The sequence below is a fragment of the Salvelinus fontinalis genome, chromosome 34 (genome assembly GCF_029448725.1).
Source record: "Salvelinus fontinalis isolate EN_2023a chromosome 34, ASM2944872v1, whole genome shotgun sequence".
Classification (NCBI taxonomy): domain Eukaryota; kingdom Metazoa; phylum Chordata; class Actinopteri; order Salmoniformes; family Salmonidae; genus Salvelinus; species Salvelinus fontinalis.
In genome coordinates this window covers 16,653,188-16,678,321 of record NC_074698.1, presented here as the reverse complement: position 1 = coordinate 16,678,321, position 25,134 = coordinate 16,653,188, and the positions used below count along the sequence as shown (strand labels likewise).

Sequence of the window (25,134 nt, the reverse complement as noted above, 5' to 3'; positions counted from 1 at the left end):
CAGTTACGTCACTTGCTCTGAGACTTAAGTAGTGTTGCCCCTTGCTTTGCAAGGGCCTCGGCCTTTGTGGAGCGATGGGTAACGACCGTGCTTCGTGGGCGACCGTTGTCGATGTGTGCAGAGGGTCCCTGGTTCGCGCCCGTGTCGGGGCGAGGGGACGGTTTAAAGTTATACTGTTACATTGATGCTGTTGACCCGGATCACTGGTTGCTGCGGAAAAGGAGGAGGTTGAAAGGGGGGTGAGTGTAACGGATGTGAAATGGCTAGCTAGTTAGCGGGTACGCGCTAGTAGCATTTCAATCAGTTACGTCACTTGCTCTGAGACTTAAGTAGTGTTGCCCCTTGCTTTGCAAGGGCCGCGGCTTTTGTGGAGCGATGGGTAACGACTGTGCTTCGTGGGCGACCGTTGTTGATGTGTGCAGAGGGTCCCTGGTTCGCGCCCGTGTCGGGGCGAGGGGACGGTTTAAAGTTATACTGTTACACCTACAAACCTGACTCCGTTACATCAGCTCTGTCAGGAGGAATGGGCCAAAATTCACCCAACTTATTGTGGGAAGCTTGTGGAAGGCTACCCAAAACATTTGACCCAAGTTAAACAATTTAAAGGCAATGCTACCAAATACTAATTAAGTATATGTAAACTTTTGACCCACTGGGAATGTGATGAAAGAAAAAGCTTAAAGAAATAATTCTGTTATTCTGACATTTCACATTCTTAAAATAAAGTGGTGATGCTAACTGACAGGGCATTTTTACTAGGATTAAATGTCAGGAATTGTGAAAAACCAAGTTGAAATGTATTTGGCTTAGGTGTATGTAAACTTCGAACTTCAAATGCATGTACATATGACTGTTTCTTTGGATAAAAGCTTCCTGCTAAATGGAATACATTATTATCAGGACATCATGTGGGTGTTTATGTCTAAGTGGTTCAGGAGAGAGAGTAGCTTAGGAGTAGCCTAGTCTAGTGTTTAATGATGGTTGAGAGCCACAGGAGGTGATGGGCAGGCAGAGCAGGGAGCAGAAGGAGGGGTGCAGTGGCTGGACCTGACTAGGCCGGCTCCTGTGAGACCTCCAGTCAGAACCGCTGCCTGGTTTACAGCACAATGACACAACATATTAAATATTGGGTCAGAAACATGTCATATAAAATAATTATGTAATATATTGTATATTGGCAGCACATTATCAGGCCTGTGGTTGGTTTAATTGATACAGTACCTGATGACACTTTGGATGATCTTCTCATCCTGGTCCAGACACAGGGAAGGTGGTCCCACTGCCACCACTCACCTGGACCTTGTCCAACTTCACCTCTGACCTGGAGATATGCTGACGGGTGAGGTCAAGGATGAAAGGGACACAAGTGAGTCAAGGTAAGCCACTACACATGTTTTCAATTTCCATGAACTGTGCTGTTAGGACAATTCTCAGCAACAAAAGAGTCAAATTAAGATCCTACATCTGTAAGTTCATGCGATTCTACAAATTGTGCCATGTGGTGGAGAGAAATTTGCAGTTTTAAATCTAATTCCCTGTAATTCTACACATTTTCCCATAGGGTGGAGAAACATTTGTCATTTTTTAAAGATAATTTCCTGCATTTCTACACATTTTGCCATGAATTATGCCATGTTAATATGATATCGGAGTTAGAAATCAATTTGTTAGTAGTGGTGGGTGGTATACGAGGCTTTGGTGACAAAACGGATGGCACTGATAGACTGCATCCAGTTCTGAGTAGAGTGTTGGAGGCTATTTTGTAAATGACATCGCCGAAGTCGAGGATCGGTAGGAGGGTCAGTTTTACGAGGGTATGTTTGGCAGCGTGCGTGAAGAAGGCTTTGTTGCGAAATAGGAAGCCGATTCAATATTGGATTGGAGATGCTTAATATGAGTCTGGGAGGAGAGTTTAGTCTAGCCAGACACCTAGGTATTTGTAGTTGTCCACATATGCCAAGTCAGAACCAATGGGGGCCCCTGAGTAAAGGGTCAGAATTCAACCATGATTACTACAAGCTTAGACAGATGGCAAGACTAATTTATCAAATTGAGTGACTGATATACAGTACCAAGAGACAAATTGCTGATGTACAGCCAAATTTTGGTATTGCACCTTGTGTATTCTAAGTTTGGACACACCTACTCATTCCAGGGTTGGATTATGTGTTATTTCATAGTTGTGACGTCTTCACTATTATTCTACAATGTATGAAATATTAAAGTTAAGAAAAACCCTTGAATGAGTTTGTATTTGTTAAAGTAGGACCGGGCTCACCTCAGCCTGGTAGAGTTGTAGCAGAACAGGCTGTGCTGCATTTCGACAGTAATACAGCACCAGGTCTGCCAGGAGGAGAAGGCGCTCAGAGGAGCTGTTATCTGAGTCACAATCCACTTTAGAAGTTGTCTGGGAAATTACATTCATATAGAAATACAATCCCCAGTTAGGATAATTAAAGGGCACATGGTCTGTTTGAAAAGGAACCCAGGTGAAGTTGTAATTGTGGTACCTGGCACAGGACATCAGACGACAGGCTGAGCACGCTCTGTTTGTTCCAGGGGTCAGTCATGCCATTCAACCGGGCGATGTCAGTGGTGCTGTCCTCAAGTATAACGCCATTTGACTTCTGGATGTGATAGCAAAGATAAGATAAGTTGTACAAAGTTAAGGTTAGGGAGTGATTATAAGCTCTCATTGTCATATCTAATGGCATGTCGTAATGTTTTAAGCCTTCTGTACACAACTATGAAGTCAGCTGTAGATAATGCTCTTGTCCTCTTCTGGAAGAACCAAGAAGCTGGGTATTCTAACGTAGATGTTGGGCATTTCAGTAGACTCCCTAGGTGCCCCTCAGGCACTATGGACACTCCTCCTGGACCTCCCAGGTTCCCCCTCTTCACAGGGACAGAGTAGAACTGCAGCCTGTAGGCCCTGGTGAGGCGAGGACACCTGCTCTCCTTCTGCTGTAGGTCAGTGTAGGCCCTGGACAGCCTCCCGGTCCCCCCCAAACTACCACCCTGACCAGGGTGGACATCTCCAACCCATCCCCCGCTTCCCAACTCAAGATGGGCCTCTTCCGGACACACACGTGGTGACTCTGGGGAAACGGTCCATCTGAGGTGGGGGCAGGCACCCCTGAACTGCGGGGCAGGCGGACCTGGAGCGCTTGAACAGCGCCCCCAGATGGGCCGTCTCTAATGGCATCACCACGGGAGCCCATGCTCTGTGTGCTTCGGCAGAGGGAGGAGCTGCGTTGGGACTTGAAGAGCATGGAGAAACGCTGGCTGAAGTAAACTTTTGACTTGTGTCTCTGGTGTCTCCTGGTCTCTGGTTGGCTGTCATGTCTCCAAGTCCTCACTGAAGTCACTGTCCACCCCAGAAGACTCAGACAGGATTGAGGGCACAGACAAGATGGAGGACAGGGAGTAGCTGGAGAACATAGTCTTTGGAGCAGGTGGACACAGTGGAGATCCGGTGGTCTGTGTATCGGTTCTTTGTCTCTTCCTCATCTTCCTCTCCCTTGTCTCTGGAAAGGTTAAAGACTGGGAGCTGGTCCAGCTCACTCTGGTCATTTAAAATGTCTGAAAGAATACACAGAATTACATCATTGACAATCCACAGACAAAGGCTATACAGATTTTACAGTATGGGGTTGAAATATACTTTCTTGATATGGAGAAAGCAGCAATGGGAAAAGCTCATTACCGAAGTTGTCCTTATCCCAGGAGTACATGTGATATTTGGCTAAGGGCAGCGTATGGACATTTCCTAATAATAAGAGAAAGAACCAAGACTAAATCAGATCAAGAAGGATCAAGCATTGTATTTGACACTGAGTTTTAGTAATTACTCAACATTTGACTTCCTTATCCGTCTCTAATCATCTCCAGTTAGTCCTGTTTGCCCAAAGTTAACCAGTTTATCGGTTCCAGGAACACCTCAGGTGGTGAGATTATGATGACGCATGTAGTAAAGTTCTCTCATCAGGGCCTGTATGGCAGTCTGGAGGGGGTATGCCAATGCTCTCCACCAGCCCCTTCAGGCTCTGCAGTAGACTCTCTGGCTGTGTCTGGGTCCCATGTAGAGGCTGCTGTCTCCAGGGCCTCTAACTGCAGTCACAAGGTGCCCCAGATCCTCTGCTCCTTTTGACTGTTAGACAAATATTGTATAACCTGTTTGCTAGCAGTATATGTATGACAGATTATCTGCTGTAGTGTTGGTGCACCACCCATATATGCATAAACCTAAAATGAACCCAAAATACGTTAAACCATGGAGCTAGAACATGGTTAATGGAAAAAGGTAATTTATGACCCTGGATAATCATATAGAAATGCCTACGTGACAGAAGGTAAAGTAACTGAACTGTGTGTCACATGGGATGAGGCTTGAGAGATGAAGCAGGTACTGTGAGTCAAACATTTAATAAAGGAACAGACATGGAACGAGACAGGAACAGCTTCAGCAAACGAGTAACACACAAAAAAAACAATTATTGCAGCAGCGGGGAACAGAGCAGGGGAACTGACAAATATAGAAGAGGTAATAAACAGGTGATGATTGAGTCCAATATTGCTGATGCGCGTGACGAGGAAAGGCAGGTGTGCATAATAGATGGCAGGAGTGAGTGATGCAGGGTAGCCTGGCGCCCTCAAGCACCAGGGGGAGAAGAGCGGGAGCAGACATGACAGTACCCACCCTCTAGGGGCACCACCCGGTGTCCCACCTGGGCGAACCGGCCGAGACATGGGCGCTGGGCAAGCCGGTTGTGGCGTGGAAGCCCAACGAACCGGCAGGAGCGTGGGAGCCTGGTGAGCCGGCAGAGGCATGGAAGCCCAACGATCCGGCTGAGGCAAGACACCTGTCGATCCCACTGTTAGGGAGCCCTATGATCCGGTGGAGTGTGAAGTGGGATGGAAACCTGCCGAGCCAGCCAGGGCGTGGAAGCCCAACGGGCTGGCTTAGGCACCCCCGGTTCCATCGGCGGCGGAATCCACCAACAAAACAAAAAACTCCCGGGACGGCTGGGCGAACAAGAACTGACGATCCGGCTGAGGCCCAACGTGGGGTGGGCACCTGCCGAGCCAACCGAGGCAAGGAAAGCTCTCAAGCCAGCTAGGGCGTGGAAACCCGACGAGCTGGCTAGGCATCCCCGGTTCCATCGGCGGCGACCTAGAGCCTAAGTCACCTCCAACCGGAACGCCAGTACTCCCCGATGCTTTGTATGTTGGCTGCTGCATTCTGTCACATGGAATGACACTGGAGAGACGAAGCAGGTACGGGGAGTCAAACATTTAATAAGGAACGGACATGGAACGAGACAGGAACAGCGTCAACAGACGAGTAACACAAACAAAAAACAATTAATGCAGCAGCCGGGAACAGAGCAGGGGAACTGACAAATAGGGGAGGTAATGAACAGGTGAGTCCAATATCTCTGATGTGCGTGACGAGGAAAGGCAGGTGTGCGTAATAGATGGCAGGAGTGCGTGATGCAGGGCAGCCTGGCACCCTCAAGCGCCAGGGGTGGGAAGAGCGGGAGCAGACGTGACACTGAACACATCATTTAGGAATCACATATAATAGGACATACCTGCAGTGCATGATGCAGTATCTGGAGGGGGTACTTGGTCCGCAGGACAGCCTGGAAGGCATGTTTGATCAGGGTGATGGAGGTGTCCCTCTGGGAGTGACAGACACCACTCAGGTGCTCAGAGACAGACAGGAGCTCGGGAGGGACATCCTCACCTGGGCTCATTAACAATACCATCCTAATACAGTCACACAACAAAGAGGATCACAGTGGTTTGTGTTTAAATGTTTCAAGTTGGAACGACGTTGAATGATTTAATCACAGATGGTCTTTGTTGGCCTGTGTTGACTTACTAGTCTTTGAAATTAGATACCTGGTGGAAATACAGTATAAGGGATGGTGTTACCTCTTGTATTGTTTAAACCAGGGGTCTCCAACCCTGTCCCTGGAGAACTACCCTCCTGTAGGTTTTTGATCCAACCCCAGTAACTAACCTGATTCAGTTTATCAACCAGCTGATTATTATAATTACATTTACATTTAAGTCATTTAGCAGACGCTCTTATCCAGAGCGACTTACAAATTGGAAAGTTCATACATATTCATCCTGGTCCCCCCGTGGGAATAGAACCCTGGTCCCCCTGTGGGAATTGAACCCACAACCCTGGCGTTGCAAGCTCCATGCTCTACCAACTGAGCCACACGGGACCACACGGGACCACCTCACAGGCATAATCAGGTGTGCTAGATTAGGGTTGGAGTACAGGATGGTAGTGGATGGATACACTACAGGATGATACACTACAGGATGGTAGTGTTGGAGAGTCCTGGTTTAAACAATAGTTTAAACTATTTAAACAATAGTGCCTCCATGTGGAAGAAAATGGAACTTGTATCAGGACAGTGACAAGTGACAGATGAGATGACACCCAGACCAACAGGAAGGCTGTATAGAGTCTAGGGTTCAATACCTGGCGCCCTGAGCGCCTGTTGAATGAGGGAGAGCAGGTGTCGGCTGGCGCTGCAGCAGGGCTCCGGCCAGGACACAGTGGAACACCTCACAGGCATCCTGCAGCACCCCAGAGTCAGGGAAATCTCCTTGCTCTTCATGGTGCTGCTTGCTTGGTGGTGCCCCTTGCTTAGTGATGTTGCAGACTCTGGGTCCTTTCAAAACAGGTGTATATATACTGAGATCATGTGACAGATCATGTGACACTTAGATTGCACACAGGTGGACTTTATTTAACTAATTATGTGACTTCTGCAGGTAATTGGTTGCACCAGATCTTATTTTGGGGCTACTTAGCAAAGGGGGTGAATACATATGCACAAACCACTTTTCCATTTATTTTTTAATTTTTAATTTTTTTAATTTCACTTTGCCAATTTGGACTATTTTGTGTATGTCCATTGCATGAAATCCAAATAAAAATCCATTTAAATTACAGGTTGTAATGCAACAAAATAGGAAAAACGCCAAAGGGGGTGAATATTTTAGCAAGGCGCTGTACCACACCCCCGTGCCTTATTGCTTGATTGTCACTCAGGAGTGCTAATGCTTCATATATTTGTTCTTTTTGAATGACTTAGGCCCTAGAAATTATCTTAATTTTCTGTTTGACGTGTGACCTATGTCCTCTCACTCTCCTCCCCATGTGTCACCTCTTTCATTTCCCCTTTGACTCATGGCGAAGCTAGACGACCCAACATTTTAACACTGTTTCACAATGATGGGAGTATTTTTTATGAATGAAAATACAGATGATTGACTACCTAACCAATGCACCACATTCATTAACATTCAGACGTGAAAGTGATGAAATTTCACACTGATTCATCATATCCGGAGATTACATTTGGATTTTGAGATGATAGAACTTCCTTCTTAAGAGATGTGCTTTTCAAAGAACATTAGATCAGTAAATCTAAGTGATGAGGCTTACCGTTCCAGGGCTGTGTGTTGGGAGAGCTGTGGCCCAGGCCATAAAGGCACCTGTCCAGGGCGTGGTGGATACGGTCCTCTGTGCACGAGGTGTGCTCCATCTTAGATCATCTCCTGCAGAATCATCACAGAATTTTCAGTACTTGAACAACATTGACGCTTTTTTATTAATTACTTAATTACTTGCAACCACAAGTGTTTGTTCTGTGGATGACTAAAAGCTGTAATAAATAAATGGTGATGGAGAAGTCTATCAGAAAAGAACACTTCCATGTTTCAGCAGTGTGAACTCCCCTGGCTCTTTGTTAATCCACAGACTGATGATCAGATTGGGCATATATTAAATAAGAGCCTTAGGCCCAGAGTAAAGCTGCTGTGGCCTCTCACACAGACCTGGGTCCCCATGGGGCCCTACATTTAGCCTGGAGGGTCTCTTTCTTCATGTGTGCAGACAGGAAGATGTCATTGTGAAGTACAGCTGGGGTCCAAAGGCAGCCCTGCCACTGTTGCCATGCAACAGGGACTGAGATGTGAATAGGAAACTGAGGGTCACCTGTGGCAGAGCAAACAGGAAAAGAGCCTCCCTATTATGACTACTTGGAACGTGACTAAGGAAGCACTCCGAGGGTAAAGTTCACATCCTACATGAGATAGTTAAAGATCACTCTGAAACTGTTGTATCATTTCAGCCAGTAGTTTTGAAAATGATGCTCACGAGCCAAAACGGCTCCCTGTTTTTGTGTACTATGTCATCCAATTGTGTACGACACCATCTATTTCGTGTGATGTTAGGAATTGTGCAATTTGTATGATACAGTATCATACGAATTTAGCAATTTGTGTGATATGTTACAAATCCAATTTGTGCAATATGATACATATTTGTTGTGCTTAAGATCTCGGAAGTGCATCTTTAAGACAGGAATGTGATGACGTGGAATAATTAAATTACATTGCCCTACTCACTGAAACCTTTCCTGTGCACATATACCATATTTACAGTTGTGTTGTGTGAACTTGATGGTAGCTTTTCATGTATACTACATGACCAAAAGTATGTGGCCACCTGCTCATCGAACATCTCATTCCAAAATCATGGGCATTAATATAGAGTTGGTCCCCCCTTTGCTGCTATAACAGCCTCCAATCTTCTGCGAAGGCTTTCCACTAGATGTTGGAACATTGCTGCGGGGACTTTCTTCCATTCAGCTACAAGAGCTGAAGGGGTTGATGGGGTTGAGGTCAGGGCTCTGTGCAGGCCAGTCAAGTTCTTCCACACCGATCTCGACAAAACATTTCTGTATGGACCTCGATCTGGAAAGCACAGGGGAATTGTCATGCTGAAACTGGAAAGGACCTTCCCCAAACTGTTGCCACAAAGTTGGAAGCAAATAATCGTCTAGAATGTCATTGTATGCTGTAGCATTAAGATTTCCCTTCATTGTCACTAAGGGGCCTAACCCGAACCATGAAAAACAGCCCCAGACCATTTTTCCTCCTCCACCAAACTTTACAGTTTGCACCGTGCATTGGGGCAGGTAGCGTTCTCCTGCCATCCGCCAAAGCCAGATTAGTCCGTCGGACTGCCAGATGGTGAAGAGTGATTCATAACGCCAGAGAACGCGTTTCCACTGCTCCAGAGTCTAATGACAGTGAGCTTTACACCACTACAGCCGACGCTTGGCAATACGTATGGTGATCTTAGGCTTGTGTGCGGCTGCTCGGCCATGGAAACCCATTTCATGAAGCTCCCGACGAACAGTTATTGTGCTGACGTTGCTTCTAGAGGCAGTTTGGAACTCAGTAGTGAGTGTTGCAACCGAGGACAGACAATTTTTATGCGATACGCGCTTCAGTACTCAACGGTCCCGTTCTATGAGCTTGTGTGGGGCCTACCACTTCACGGCTGAGCCGTTGTTGCTCCTAGACGTTTCCACTTCACAATAACCGCACTTACAGTTTACCGGGGCAGCTCTAGCTGGGCAGAAATTTGACTAACTGACTTGTTGGAAAGGGGGTATCCTATGACGGTGCCACGTTGAAGTCTCTGAGCTCTTCCGTAAGGTTATTCTACTGATAATGTTCTACTTGACATTACTGTACTGGCCCTGGCCAGACTTCCAACCTCAGCATGGGAAGCAGGTGTCACCCTATTGTCACCCTGTGACACTGTTTCTGTAATCCATGGTGCCGGCCGGAGGACTCCCACATAACACAGGGACAACAATATTGTACTGTGAGCAACAATAACTGAATGTGTTGGAGTACATGAAGCAACACCACAACGATCATTTTGTGACTTGATTAAGACTGTTGTTGACAGATTGTGTGGATGATATGTTGAAAGAGGAACAGGAAACGAAGGCTTTAGCAACACGTTGCCTTTGCAGCAACATTTTTGGGAAGTTTTAGAAATTTCACACCTCTGCAAAATGGGCCCGTTTTCTAGGAAATCTAAGCGACTGATCTTGGTTTGCACCAGAGGTGAGATCAGTGTTGTTGTTGGGTACAGAGGGTATCAACACTGCACACACACTCAACTGCAGTTTAAACTCAAATCTTGAGTCTCAATTATTTTCCTTTCCCAAGTCTTGAATCAAGACATACACCAACAAGTTCTTGCACAGTATCTAAATTATTCTAGGAGAAAGGACCTGTTGACGTTTCATCAAAGCAGTAGACCAGATACCGAGGGAAGATTGTTAAATCTTCCCTGCAGCTGTCCTGAAGTGTATGTGTCATTCAGTAGTGCTTTATATCCCAGAGTTTTTTTCCATACAGCTGTGGCTCACTAGTGGAAGAGACACAAATACAGTGACCACATCCTTCACTGTGTGTGCTGCCACAGCCAAATGAAAATAGATGATCCAAATTCAAAGTCAAGTGAGCACGTGTAGCTAAACAGGAACTGAATGAAAGTCATGTTGAGGAGTAGTCGGCATTGTGGTGGTATGAGGGCAGGGCATTTCAAATACATTTACCTCATTTGACATCTTGTCAAGAGATTGACAGCTTGTCAAAGTAATTAAGTAGGCCTACTTCTATCTAAGTATCGGACAGATTATAATGTCTAAAAAATTGCATAACATTGACAATTTCTGGTCAACTGAAACTGTAAAGCATATTTGAAGCCTTAAAGTTAGACCCAGTGACATGAAATATGAAGTAGATGCAGAACATCAACAGCATAGTGGGTGTCCAAAAGATAGCACAGCCAAGTCAAAATTGTCTATATCATACAAATTCATGAAAACAAATATTTGCTTTTTGGTCTTAATTTAAGTTTAGTTTTAGTCATAATATTAGCAGTGTGGTTAAAGTTAGGCTTAACGTTATGGTAAGGTTTAAAATAGGAGGTGTTTTAGCCATAATTATGACTTTGTGGCTGTGGTAACTAGGGATGACCAGCAGTGGGTAAATTTCCGCAACAACTAATCTTGAGTCTCAATTATTAAGAGCGTTGAAACTAAGAGCGTTGAAGTGCGAGGCTCAATTGCTCTGCTGTTTTGGTGCCCTGGCTAGTACGTTGTGAGCAGCGTGAAGCACATGCACATGCGCAATGTGTGACTGTTGGAGAGTGAAGTCTTGCATCTCGCTTCTCTCAATATCTGGGTTTTAACTAGATGGGATACCGCTTTTCTCAGATTAGACTTTTCATAGCAGGTTAGGAGAATTTACGCAAAAGGTTAAGATAATTAACGTAGCAGGTTAGGATATTAGGTTAAAGTTAGGAAAAGGGTAAGGTTAGCAAAAAAAAATATTTGACAAAAGTTGTAATCCTTCTAGCCATGACCACATATCTGCGGTGCTGCTTGTGGCGACATCATTTCGCAGTCTACCTTTAATGCTCTAATGTCTGAAAAAAAATTGACACACAAAATGTTTCAATATGGGAAAATGTGTGGAACATTTAAAGGGATGTGACATTGGTTTGCTTTTGGCTCATTATTTTCCATTTTCCCAAACACGCGTTTACTGAGCATCAGAGTAGCCAACAAACGCGGGCACAGTCAGCAGTAATGTCTCAAGGATAGATTACTATGAATTCCTTTCTCGTAACAGAACTTCCCGCCACCGCACGATGTCGCTGTTTGCGTGTAATTTACTGAAGTTTGGCGGGACTTCTATCGTTAAATTTGAGGCAAATCTGATTCCAACGTATCCTACAGAAGTACTTCAATAATACGGTTAAGGCTGAGGTGAAACCTGTTGGATTGGCACTTTTGTGAGATTCAATGTAAACGTTTTTTTTTGTATTATTATTTATCAGTTATAACTGCATCTGTTATCCTGTTGTGGCACAGGTGGTAACTTGAGAAGAACACTGAAGTTAGTCATTGGACCTGCCAGCTATGTGATCTTTGAATAATTCAAATAAGAAGAAAAAACATCCTAATGATGTAATAAGCTGAATACAAACATATTTCAAATAAATTTGAGTTGAGGTATATTTATGATTTATTGTTACACACCAGTGGATGTCGTTGTTCTCTCTTTTAGCTCTGCGAGCATCTCCGTATGACCTCAAACTCTGCTGGATAACAGGGTCTCACTTTTCTGTTCAAACAGTGAGAGCGTCAGAAAGGGAATGGGACAGACAAGAGACAGAGGTAGACAGAGGTGTGACTGAGTGGAGGACAGAGTCAGGGAAGCTAATAGCGAGCTGGTCCTTCCAATTTATGTCTAGAACCCCAGAAAAGGGCAAACTAGCGGTAGATTTTCGTGCGTAAAAAGAGAGTAGGCTGCCCTCTAAATTCTTAAGTTTTACAACACTTCTCCTCCAGGCTGAACAGTTATTCCGAGGTAGTGTCATCTGTGGAGTTTTCTTTGTCTCGTAAGATGATTTCATTCACATACATGTGCATGACTGTTTGTGTTTCGTCTGTTTATGTGTGGAGAACAAAACACAGAAATGTACATAGGCTAGTGATTTAATATTAACATGTGTGAATATTCTGCTTGTTTGTCTTCACCGTGGATACTTTCAGATGTAGGCTAAATAGCATTTAAATATAGATGGTCACACACATGTATATATATATATATATTTTTTTTTATTGGCTATTCATTGCGTAATGCATGCTATGATAATGTTCCTCTAAATCTATGTAACAAACATCTTAAATATGTCTCTCTTTTTCTACGACTACATTTCAGCGCAAGTGACACTAAAGAGCACGGATTACAATGATAAGGATTTTAGAGGTTTGGGTCACCTCGGTGGCCATTTCTCTGCTGGTTGAGGGGGCTCTTGGAGATTATGGGATGAGTATGTTTGCTGCCCAGTCGTCCCCTCCAGACCCATGCTATGATGAGAACGGCAACCCCCGGAGGTGCATCCCCGATTTCGTGAACTCTGCTTTCGGGAAGGACGTGCGCGTCTCCAGCACCTGTGGAACCCCGGCCTCAAGGTACTGCGTCGTGACAGAGAAGGGAGAGGAGAGGGCTAGGGATTGCCATACCTGCGATTCAGTGGACCCAAAGAAAACTCATCCACCTGCGTATTTAACTGATTTGAACAACCCTCATAACCTCACCTGTTGGCAGTCAGAAAACTATGTCCAGTATCCTCAGAATGTCACGCTCACTTTGTCCTTGGGTAAAAAATTTGAGGTCACCTATGTGAGCTTGCAGTTCTGTTCACCCCGACCCGAATCTATGGCTATCTTTAAGTCCATGGACTATGGCAAATCCTGGGTTCCTTTCCAATTCTACTCTACCCAATGTAAGAAGATGTATACCAAGCAGAATAAGGCGGCAATTACCAAGCAGAACGAACAAGAGGCGATTTGCACAGACTCTCACACGGACATGCACCCGCTGACAGGTGGGCTCATTGCGTTCAGCACCTTGGATGGCAGACCCTCGGCGCATGACTTCGACAACTCTCCCGTGCTGCAGGACTGGGTGACAGCCACCGACATCAAGGTTACGTTCAGCCGACTGCACACGTTTGGGGATGAGAACGAGGATGACTCGGAGCTGGCTAGAGATTCCTACTTTTACGCGGTATCAGACCTGCAGGTTGGCGGGCGGTGCAAGTGCAACGGTCACGCTTCAAAGTGCGTAAAAGATAGGGAAGGAAACCTGGTATGCGAGTGCAAGCACAACACCGCGGGGCCGGAGTGTGACAGGTGCAAACCTTTCCATTATGATCGTCCTTGGCAGCGCGCAACCGCAAGAGAGGCAAACGAATGTGTTGGTAAGTCAACTATTTAGCTTTATAACTCAAAGCTTTGCGCTATAACGTATTTTTTCGAGACTTAAATGTACTTTCTAAATTGCAAGACTCATAATGATCTAAAGTATTTTGTGTGATTGCGCATGTTTCTTATAATGCCTAGAAAAACGCCTTTTATGCATAGTCTAACGCAGACCTGATTCGTTCATTATTACGTTTCTTAAATTCAATTTTTTTTAAGCATCTCACATTGATCCAATATGAATTAGGCTTTGTAAACCACCGATTGTTTTTGTCTAATTAGTTTTATTTAAATCGTTTAATTGTGTCAAATAAAACTAATGCACCGTGCATTCGTAAATTACACCAGTAAATTCATTACCCTGTTCAAATATGCCCTATTTGATAACGAATCAAAATGGGAAAACCACAGTAATTGTGAGGAGGGGATTTTATTCAGGTATATCAACCAATTTGAAAAAGTCAGCATCATTTATATCAAATGTTGTAGCCTATAACCAACTTATTGTGTTAATGTAAAAAATAGATTTTGTTGAAAATTATTTAATTAAATGCTTTGAATTTAATAAAGTGAGGCCTGGTCCGTGTTCCAAACTTAGTTTTTATAACTCAAACCATCATACAAAAATGGAATGGCATAGTTAGTTTAATTTACTAACAATTACCCACATAAAATCAAACGCTGATTAGCTACACATTGCAATGATTTATGCAAAACGTAAATCAAAACCAAAATACAGCTTTTTTGAAGAAATTTAACCATGATGTGTTGGCCTAATTACATTTTTAAAAACGTTGTTTTATGATATAATATGTTACACTCATATCAAAATGCACTGTAATACTCATCAACTTTTGACTAGCCTTGGATTAATTAACATTTAAATCACTGAATTAATGAACTTCCTCCTTTAACTTCCTCCTCCTTTAAAAATAATGGACAATTTTCAATTCATGAATTGAATAGTATTTCATCTCATGAATTGACTGAGATGACACCAACCAATGACATGTTTGGATTGTTTAGAACAACACGTCATAGATATAAGTATGTAACCACATAAATCATTGGAGAGTCAAATTGTTAGATATTGATATCAACAAATGGAAATACCCCCCCCCCCCCCAAAAAAAATAAAAAATAATAATAATATATAAATACATTTATAAACATGTCATCTTTGCATACTATCCATTTTGGAGGACATGAAAAACAGATGATTACTGTTTAGTCTAAATGCTTTAACTAGGTTTATATTTTACTCTCAGAAATAATCCCAGAAAGAAAAGGCAGGAAGTTAGTTCTCCAAAGGAAGTGCGGGTGCCCAAGTGCCTAATTGCATTTTGAGCAGCGTTTCCGACTGTAGTAGCAGTTCAATAGGAAGGAAACATTGCCGCTGCAGAGATAGACCGCAGAGGCATGTTGTGTTTCCGTAAGCAGGTGCTTTTACCAGATTGCATGGGCGATTAAGATGGTTTTATTGACATTTTTGGCACATAGAGAATAAACTGCCACTTTGGGCCAAGTCAACTACTCAGAGAGGGACAAAACATGAGTTACTTTGAAACCAGAACTCTGTTTAATTCCATCAGTAGAGTATATTTTTCAACAGATCTGGGTGCTTGTATCAACAGTACCACACAGCATATAAACAGTACCACACAGAACAAACCTCATCTACAGTGAACCAAAACCTGGAAAATAAACAAGTTCTGACACTGCCATGGTTTGTTCAATGACACAGAACAAGTGAACAAGTTGTTCCCCTTGCCCTCTGCATTTTGCCTGTGCAAGGCCAGCATGTCAGTGTGTTTTACTGAAACAAAAGGTTGTCACTTGTGGCATCCATCATGCTGTCAGAATGAGGCCCCTTTCACCACCTCACTTTCTATGTCAGCAGTGTCATTAGATAAAGCGTCAGAACAGGCAGAATAAGCATGCAGTCCAAAGGAAGGGAAGGGAATAATAAGGGTGGCTTGACACCTCGTTGTGTGGAATGGGCGAGGGAGGCTGTTATTCACTGTGCTACAGCCCAGCTCAGTGGTCTGGCTAAAGAGGATCAGAATGGCTGCTGCTAATGATCTTTCTGGGATTCCGGTTGGCCCCTGACTTTGAGTACTATCAGAAAGACAGAGAGAGAGGTTGAAAGACAGAGAGAGAAGTGGAGATACAGAGAGGTAGAAAAACAGAGAGAGAGGTGGAGAGACAGAGAAAAGTGGAGAGACAGAGAAGTTGAGAGAGAGAAGTGGAGAGACACAGAGAGAGAGGTGGAGAGAGAGAGGTGGAGACAGAGAAGTGGAGAGAGAGAGAAGTTAAGAGAGAGAGATAGGTGGATAGACAGAGAATTAGAGAGACAGAGAGGTGGAAAGAGAAAGAAGTGGAGAGACAGAGAGATGGAGAGAGAGAGAGATGGAGAGAGAGAGAAGTGGAGAGAGAGAGAGATGGGGAGACAGAGAAGTGGAGAGAGAGAGGTGGAGAGACAGAGAAGTGGAGAGACAGAGGGAAGTGGAGAGAGAGAGATGGAGAGAGAGAAGTGGAGAGAGAGAGAGATGGAAAGAGAGAGATGGAGAGAGAGAGATGGAGAGAGAGAGAAGTGGAGAGAGAGAGAGATGGAGAGACAGAGAAGTGGAGAGAGGTGGAGAGACAGAGAAGTGGAGAGACAGAGGGAAGTGGAGAGAGAGAGAAGTGGAGAGAGAGAAAGAGGGGGAGAGAGAGAGAGAAGAGTGGAGACGGAGAGAAGTGGAGAGACAGAGAGAAGTGGAGAGAGAGGAGGTGGAGAGACAGAGAAGTGGAGAGACAGAAGGAAGTGGAGAGAGAGAGAAGTGGAGAGACAGAGAGATAGGTGGAGAGAGAGAGATAGGTGGAGAGACAGAGAGAAGTGGAGAGACAGAAAGAGGTGGAGAAACAGAGAGTGAGGTGGTGAGACAGAGAGAGGTGGATTGACAGAGAGAAGTGGAGAGACAGAGAAAGATGGAGAGACAGAGAGAGGTGGAGAGAGAGAGAGAAGTGTAAAGACAGAGAGAGAGAGATAGAAAGAGACAGATAGTGATGGAGAGACAGAGAGATGGAGAGAGAGAGGTGAAAAGAGAGAAGTGGAGAGAAAGAGAGAGATGTGGATATGGGAGAGTAGTTGGCTACACTGTAGGTGCTGCACTGGGGAAGTAAAACAATATCCATTTCCCATGGTTTGCATGCGGGGAGGCCATCATATTTAGTGGAAATACATTCTTATTGGCAGCCGTTACCCTCTCATTGCATTCCCATCCAATGATGTGGCATGCAAAGCAAGTTAGTTCATTTAAACCAAATTAAAATCTTCCTGATTGGATTTGCCTTTAATTTAGCATCTTAGATGCTATGAGAAAATACATCTCCATGATCAGCTTCATCTGTTGCCACCACACCCCCAATGACCAGTGATTGGTTTATCATTGAAGAGATAAATGAAGGAGATAAATACACACAGAGAATTGGCTCCTCCCCTGACCATCAGGTTTTCTCTTCCAGAAGAGGCACATCTCTTAAATTCATCCCAGCTGCTTTGTATTCCAACCATGCACAGCGTAGCATTGACCCTTTCTCGTCAGACCTACTCTCCTCACTTCGTTGACTGAAGGAATAGGTGGGAAAGACTTGCCTGCCAAGTGGCTTTTGAGGCAAGTTGAAAATGGTAGCCTTAGTCACTCATACGTGTAATTTTTCACTTGTTCAATTTGAACTTTGTTTTGAACAGAGGTTAAATGCAACGCTATTATTTCATTGAGATGGGGCTTTGACCTTACCAGGCTTTTACAGTTGTGGAGCATTTGTGCATCCAAGCCTAGTTATTGATTTCATGTTCTCCTCTTTATTGTATGTTATAGGCTTTTGGCCCACTGATGTAGAGGGAGAGTTGGAAAGTTCCTGCCAAGGCCTGGTAATTCAGCATGGCCTTCTTTTCTCTCTGAGCTGGGGTTCTCTGGCAGGGGGGTAATATCAGTCACTTGCCACTGGCTCCTCCGCCATGTTTGACCTGTTGCCTTACACAGATCTCTGCATGTGTCTAACCCCCCTAAACTATCAACATAACAAAGAGCCTGTCACAAAGAACCAGAGAGAGAAAGCAATTGAAAAGAAACTGTCCAACCCCCTGGTTTATAGTACATATTACAGGAAAGGACAAAAGTGAATTTACATGTAGATTGAAATAGGATACAAACGATGCATGGCATGCACCTGTATTCCCTTTTTGACAAACCTATGAAACAGCCACACTCTCTCACAAGATGCTTTTTCCCCTATAATTGTTATCAGCATGTTTTGTACGCTGTTGAAAGTATTTGGCAGCTATCGAACAGAAACAGAAGTAATTCTTGGTTTGGACTGACACGTCTACCACCTGCAGGGATGTTGAATTGGATGTGATTATATCAATATCCCACAGGCTCTCCTCCCAGGCGGTCCAGCATATACTGTGTTGGACCAACACTAAAAATAGCGTCAAAGTGTGCTGAGTCTTTATGTGAGCTCTTAAATCACCCCGAAAGCCCACTGGATTGCGTTCACTATGTCTCAAAGGGAACAGTTTGGAGAGAGCATTTTTAAAGTAGAAGTTCATGTTCTACTGCAGAGGTTGTTCAGTCACAAGACTCTGTTATAGAACACAGAGCTTTGTTTAAACTGTGATATCTCTGGTTGAGCTATCCCACCTGTCTGGTAAAAAGTGAAGAGGAGACAGGCTCTAACAAATCCGAAACCTCTGCTTTGACCCCATGTTGACGAGGCCTTCACTACGTGTGCAGCAGCTCAGTGAGTCTCTCTGCAGGCCTGTTCTTTCTCCATGTGGCTGACTGGGACCATTGACATTGACAGCTCAGTTCTTTCTCCATGTGGCTGACTAGGACCATTGACATTGTTTCTGCTGACTCCAGTCCTGCTGCCTTCCCCTGGGCTGCCAGGCTGGGTCGAGGCCGCGGCTGCCCACCATCTGGGTCTCATTCCGCTTCCTTTGTAGCCCATGTGACAGGAAAAAGAACTTCTTGAAAAGATGATGTCATAGATGTTCTTGTAGAGGAACTCTTCGGCCCCAAGCAGCCATCATCTACTGCCAGGGGTTAGGTCCATCTGGATTTGGTGACATGTTTGTAGGTTTGGATTTTTCAAGTTATTAATCCCTATTTTGAATAGTTTTATATGATTGTTATTTCTATTATGTTAATAACCTTTATTTTGTCTGTTTTAACAAATATTTTGTTGGTTAAAGAATGTAGCATATTAAGTAAAAGTATATTGGAGCAAATAATCACTGAAATGCTTTCACTTTGAGTTACTTGTTTTGTATGGATAGTTACTTGTTTTGTATGGATAGTTACTTGTTTTGTATGGATAGTTACTTGTTTTGTATGGATAGTTACCTGTTTTGTATGGATAGTTACTTGTTTTGTATGGATAGTTACCTGTTTTGTATGGATAGTTACTTGTTTTGTATGGATAGTTACTTGTTTTGTATGGATAGTTACTTGTTTTGTATGGATAGTTACTTGTTTTGTATGGACAATTAGCTGTTTAGTATGGATAGTTACTTGTTTTGTATGGATAGTTACTTGTTTTCATAGAATACAGTTGTAACGACAGTCTAGTTCTTCCTCCTCCTCGGACGAGGAGAGGAGAGAAGGATCGGAGGACCAAAATGCAGTGGGTTGTGAATACATAATGAAGTTTATTCAACAAACGACGAAACACGAAAATAACACTTGATAATACACTACAAAATAATAAACGACGTAGACAGACCTGACTTGAAAACTTACAATAGACGAAGAACGCACGAACAGGAACAGACTACATACATGAACGAACAAACCGAAACAGTCCCGTGTGGTGCAACATACACAGACACGGAAGACAATCACCCACAAACAAACAGTGTGAAACGCCTACCTTTATATGGTTCTCAATCAGAGGAAAACGTCAAACACCTGTCCCTGATTGAGAACCATATAAGGCTAATTACACCTGACCTAAACATAGAAACACAAAACATAGAATGCCCACCCCAACTCACGCCCTGACCAACTAAACACATACAAAAATAACATAAAACAGGCCAGGAACATGACAACAGTGTATATTCGTGAACACAGCTATCAAAGAAAGGTCTCATGGGCTGAAAGAATGCACCATTCAATTATGGGTACCAAGCAACAGGAAATTTGCCATGCAGACCTAAAAATGAATCTCTGTAAAATAAGTGTTTTTTGAATGAAAGAGAAAAATAACCAATAAAAGAAAACACAAAAATGAAAACAAGTACATGCAGCAGGAGAGCTTTTTGAGCAGTTAATCAGAAGCAGGTGGGTTGCAGCCAGGTCAGTATTGGGAGTCTCTCAACAGACAGATGGAAACTCAGACACCTTTAAACACCCCACTGGGAATAGAAGATCAGTTAGACTGCACTTAGAATAAAATCATATCATTAGGTCCATGTGAAACCATGAGTATAGAGCACAGTGCCAGGAGGGAAATATGTACATTGTTTGGCCTCTGTGATTCTTTAAGGAAAAATGATGGTCTGCGCGTTTGTAGAGACACTTACTGTATATTTGAAAAAACGGTCAAATAATCTGCGGTCAATATCAGGAGTTATAAAAGTCCACACGATAGACCTCTATGCCAATAAGGTAATGAATAGCAGTACATTTGGGCTGTTACTGATTCCAAAACATCCTCAGACTAATTCTGTTCCGTAACTGAAGTGGAAACTACAGTGTATCTCCATATGGTGGGTCTGCAGGACAGTCCTTCTGGCACATCAGCCTGTGTGGCTGTGGTGAGCTGGGAGGTTTCACTGTATACAGGGAGACTAAAAAACAAAGACGTATATTTTTGAGATCTCAGAATCCAAGCTCTGGTGGAATCCAGTGTCCTCTGGGCAAATGCTTCATGTTTTTGGGGATTTTGTTTTGTTGAGCTTATAATTCAAGACAGACATGAACGTAGAGCCAAAGAGGCTTTACTCTGCCTTTTAAGACAATAGAGAAAATATTCATTGGCTATGTTCTGGACGGCGGTTTGGAGAGGTGGCCCTCAACATTTGGAAGGAAATGGTAGCTTTGGTTTAGGATTCCTTTTCTCTTTACTCTGATGTCAGAGGACCATGAGGGGTCATTTCACACTGCTTCAGTGTGTCAGAGGACCATGAGGGGTCATTTCACACTGCTTCAGTGTGTCAGAGGACCATGAGGGGTCATTTCACACTGCTTCAGTGTGTCAGAGGACATACAGGTCCTGTCTCTGTTTATCTGGGTGGGCACTCTCCTCTCTTCAGGACCTGAAACAGTCAATGCATTGTCTAGTGTTACTAATAGGTGATAACTGCTGACAAGTGTTGCATTATACATATCACAGGTCATATTATGAATGCTTGAGGGGCTGTATCACAAGCCAAGAGGAAATTGTAGAGACTGTATAATTCAGAGATCTCACAGTGAAATCGGAGACAGGTGGGTCTGGCAACTAAATGGAACAGCTGCACACGTTGCTAATCTGTGACCTCATTGTCTCTATGGGGTAACCATGCTGAGGTACATTAGTGATGCTGGGGGGTGGCTTAAATAAATGCAGGCTTAAATATACAAGGGTTTTCAATGGTCAACAGAGGAGAGGGAGCACACAGGTAGAGCTGGGAGTCTGTCTACTATATATCCATCCTGTGTTGGCATATAAACTGTCTCCCAGAATAAAATCTGCAGTCTTGTAATTCCAAAGTAGAGAGCAGGGGGATGTGGAGGATGGAGAGGGATTAAATAGTGTTACACTGGTTGCTAGATGGTATTATCTTCTAGTGTCTGAAGAGAAGCCAAGGAAGAGATTGCCATTTCTGTCAAAACAAGCAAATATGCAATATTTATATCTGTTGATAACCATGTGTGATGGAATGAATGTGTATTAGTTTGTTTATCTGTGTGTGTTGTTTGGGTGTATCTGTTGACATAGGCATGGGAACCTGATGTGTGTGTGTGTTTGCATGTTTAACCTACATGGGTTTAACCTCCACCACTCTCTGCCCGCCTGGGCTGCGGCGACAGGACCACCTAGCTTGAGTGTGAGCGCATGGAGCCCCTACGCGGCGCTGGAGCTGGGGAGTCTGGGAATGATTAATGGCCCAGTGAAATGACACGCTGCGTGCACCACCGCTCAGCTAAAGACCCCCCACCAGCTCCCCCACTGTGCTGCCACCCAACACAGCCAGTACTGGGACGTTACCACCCCCTGCCCATACACGCACACACACGCACACACACACTTCCCTGTGCAATGGCATGGCTGGTTATCGCAATTACCCTATTACCTCAGCATTGTGAAACTCCCAGTAGAAGCCGAGCTAACGGCTCTTGGCTGATGCCATCCTCCCTGCTGTTATGTGGATACAGGACCTTTTAAACAAAAAGACAAAAACAACAAATGGCAACTAGCTCTGTTATGGCTGAACGAAGGCTTGACTCATTAGAATCTGAGACAGTCAGCAGGAGGCTTTCGTTTTCACCATGTAGTTTGCGTCAGAGCTAAGGAGTTTTCCAGCAACTGTTGCTTTTACACCAACAAACTGGACCAACAAGTGGAAGTAAAGATGTTTGACTGATCCATACTGTTGCATGGTAGTGCTCTATCAACACTCAATTCATTTCAGCTGGAAAACGTGTCTTCAGATACAGCAAAGCTTGTGTAGCTTCTAATTGTAAAACTTATCTCTGTTCAGTTCACATGTGCAGACTTCAGCAACTCTTCTCGTCCTCCTCATTAAAAACTACTTCTCTCCAGAACGACTTCAGCAACTCTTCTCGTCCTCCTCATTAAAAACTACTTCTCTCCAGAACAACTTCAGCAACTCTTCTCGTCCTCCTCATTAAAAACTACTTCTCAGAATGACTTCAGCAACTCTTCTCGTCCTCCTCATTAAAAACTACTTCTCTTCAGAACGACTTCAGCAACTCTTCTCGTCCTCCTCATTAAAAACTACTTCTCTCCAGAACGACTTCAGCAACTCTTCTCGTCCTCCTCATTAAAAACTACTTCTCTCCAGAATGACTTCAGCAACTCTTCTCGTCCTCCTCATTAAAAACTACTTCTCAGAATGACTTCAGCGACTCTTCTCGTTCTCCTCATTAAAACTACTTCTCTCCAGAACGACTTCAGCAACTCTTCTCGTCCTCCTCATTAAAAACTACTTCTCAGAACGACTTCAGTTACTCTTCTCGTCCTCCTCAATAAAAACCACTTCTCAGAATGACTTCAGCGACTCTTCTCGTCCTCCTCATTAAAAAACACTTCTCAGAATGACTTCAGCGACTCTTCTCGTCCTCCTCATTAAAAAACACTTCTCAGAATGACTTCAGCGACTCTTCTCGTCCTCCTCATTAAAAACCACTTCTCAGAATGACTTCAGTGACTCTTCTCCTCCTCATTAAAAACTACTTCTCAGAAAGACATCAGCGACCTCTTCTCGTCCTTCTCATTAAAAACTACTTCTCTCCAGAACGACTTCAGCAACTCTTCTCGTCCTCCTCATTAAAAACTACTTCTCAGAATGACTTCAGCGACTCTTCTCGTTCTCCTCATTAAAACTACTTCTCTCCAGAACGACTTCAGCAACTCTTCTCGTCCTCCTCATTAAAAACTACTTCTCAGAACGACTTCAGTGACTCTTCTCGTCCTCCTCATTAAAAACCACTTCTCAGAATGACTTCAGCGACTCTTCTCGTCCTCCTCATTAAAAACCACTTCTCAGAATGACTTCAGCAACTCTTCTCGTCCTCCTCATTAAAAACTACTTCTCTCCAGAACGACTTCAGCAACTCTTCTCGTCCTCCTCATTAAAAACTACTTCTCAGAACAACTTCAGTGACTCTTCCTGTCCTCCTCATTAAAAACCACTTCTCAGAACGACTTCAGTGACTCTTCTCGTCCTCCTCATTAAAAACTACTTCTCAGAACGACTTCAGCGACCTCTTCTCGTCCTCCTTATTAAAAACTACTTCTCTCCAGAATGACTTCAGCGACTCTTCTCGTCCTCCTCATTAAAAACTACTTCTCAGAACGACTTCAGTGACTCTTCTCGTCCTCCTCATTAAAAACTACTTCTCAGAACGACTTCAGCGACCTCTTCTCGTCCTTCTCATTAAAAACTACTTCTCAGAACGACTTCAGTGACTCTTCTCGTCCTCCTCATTAAAAACTACTTCTCAGAACGACTTCAGTGACTCTTCTCGTCCTCCTCATTAAAAACTACTTCTCTCCAGAACGACTTCAGCGACTCTTCTCGTCCTCCTCATTAAAAACCACTTTTCTCCAGAACATTGTAAAACAAACAAACAGCAGACCCAATCACCGCCGTGATAAGGAAATGGAGTAGTTCCCACTTTTATTTATTTGTCCAAATAACTTCTGCTTGGGACTCTCCAAGGGTCTTCAGTACTTTTAAATTGATTTCAGTCACCCCCGACACAACATGTCTTTTTCCCATACCCCAGTGACCAATTCCTTTCTCCGAATAAGGAACCACTTAGTGGATTTAGGGGGAAATCCAGGGGGATAAATAACAGTAGGATATAATCAGTAGGGCTTGAGGACAATGGCTACCAGACCCCCATCCTTCCCCACAGAACTGTAAATATCCCAGGGTTCCATCTGCTGCAAGAAGTAAAAATCTGGGGATTCATCAATTGCACTCCTCCTCCTCCTGCTGCTGTGCTGTGTGGAGCAGATCTCTGTTCTATTGGCTCCTGGAGCATGGAACCCTGCACAGGCAGAGGATCACACAGCCGTTCATAAGTCTTCCAGTCCTGGAGAAGATGGACGAAAACCAGGGAGGCTGTCATATACTCTGGCCAGGGAACCAGCACTTGCCTGGGATCATGGTCATTCCACACACCCCAAACCCTCAGGCGTTACTTCCTCCCACTCCTGCTGGTCCACACCCACAGGCAGAGATAACATCCTCCCTGCCATGCTGATGTCTTGGGTGATGAACACTGAGTGTACACGTGTGCGTGTTTGTGTGTGCATATACTGTGTGTGCATATAATGTGTGTGCATGGAGTTGGTGAGGTGATTGGGATCATTGGCACTCTTTTCACAACCCTTTTCTTTATGCAAGATGTTTTTTTTTTCCAAGATACTGAGCTTTGTTTCTTCAGGATAGTAAGTTTGAGATATGGTATCTGGTTTCCTCATAGACGGGTGGGAAATGGAATGAGCTAAGAGGCCTAATAACAAACAGAGACCAAAGCCCAAGTTAGATTACGCTGTGATGTAACAATGGCAGAGTCTGGGCTCTGTAACACAATGTTTTGAACTTTAAGAGTGACATTTCCTCAATACGTTTCAAATCCAAAATGGTGGACATGACCCATCCCATCAACAGATGGAGATGATTCAAAGGAGACACGACCATTTCAAAGACCTTATAGGTCACAGC

At 43.9% G+C, this 25,134-nt stretch overlaps 1 protein-coding gene and 1 pseudogene across 2 annotated transcripts in view; one reads left to right on the top strand and one right to left on the bottom strand.

The window, feature by feature from the left end:
* Positions 1–1,245: 1,245 nt before the first annotated feature.
* Positions 1,246–5,807, bottom strand: LOC129833924 (phosphoinositide 3-kinase regulatory subunit 5-like; annotated as a pseudogene).
* A 6,210-nt stretch (positions 5,808–12,017) lies between these two features.
* The window catches only part of LOC129833302 (netrin-1-like), a 50,504-nt gene continuing 37,387 nt past the window's right edge, over positions 12,018–25,134 (top strand). Inside the window, exons 1-2 of one of the 2 annotated variants that reach the window (XM_055897803.1) lie at positions 12,018–12,279; positions 12,634–13,678. In XM_055897803.1, coding sequence (XP_055753778.1) covers positions 12,664–13,678 — 1,015 coding nt within the window. In that variant the 5' untranslated portion in view covers positions 12,018–12,279; positions 12,634–12,663. Of the gene's footprint in view, positions 12,311–12,633; positions 13,679–25,134 lie in introns of both variants that reach the window. The other variant, XM_055897802.1, reaches the window with a different exon arrangement.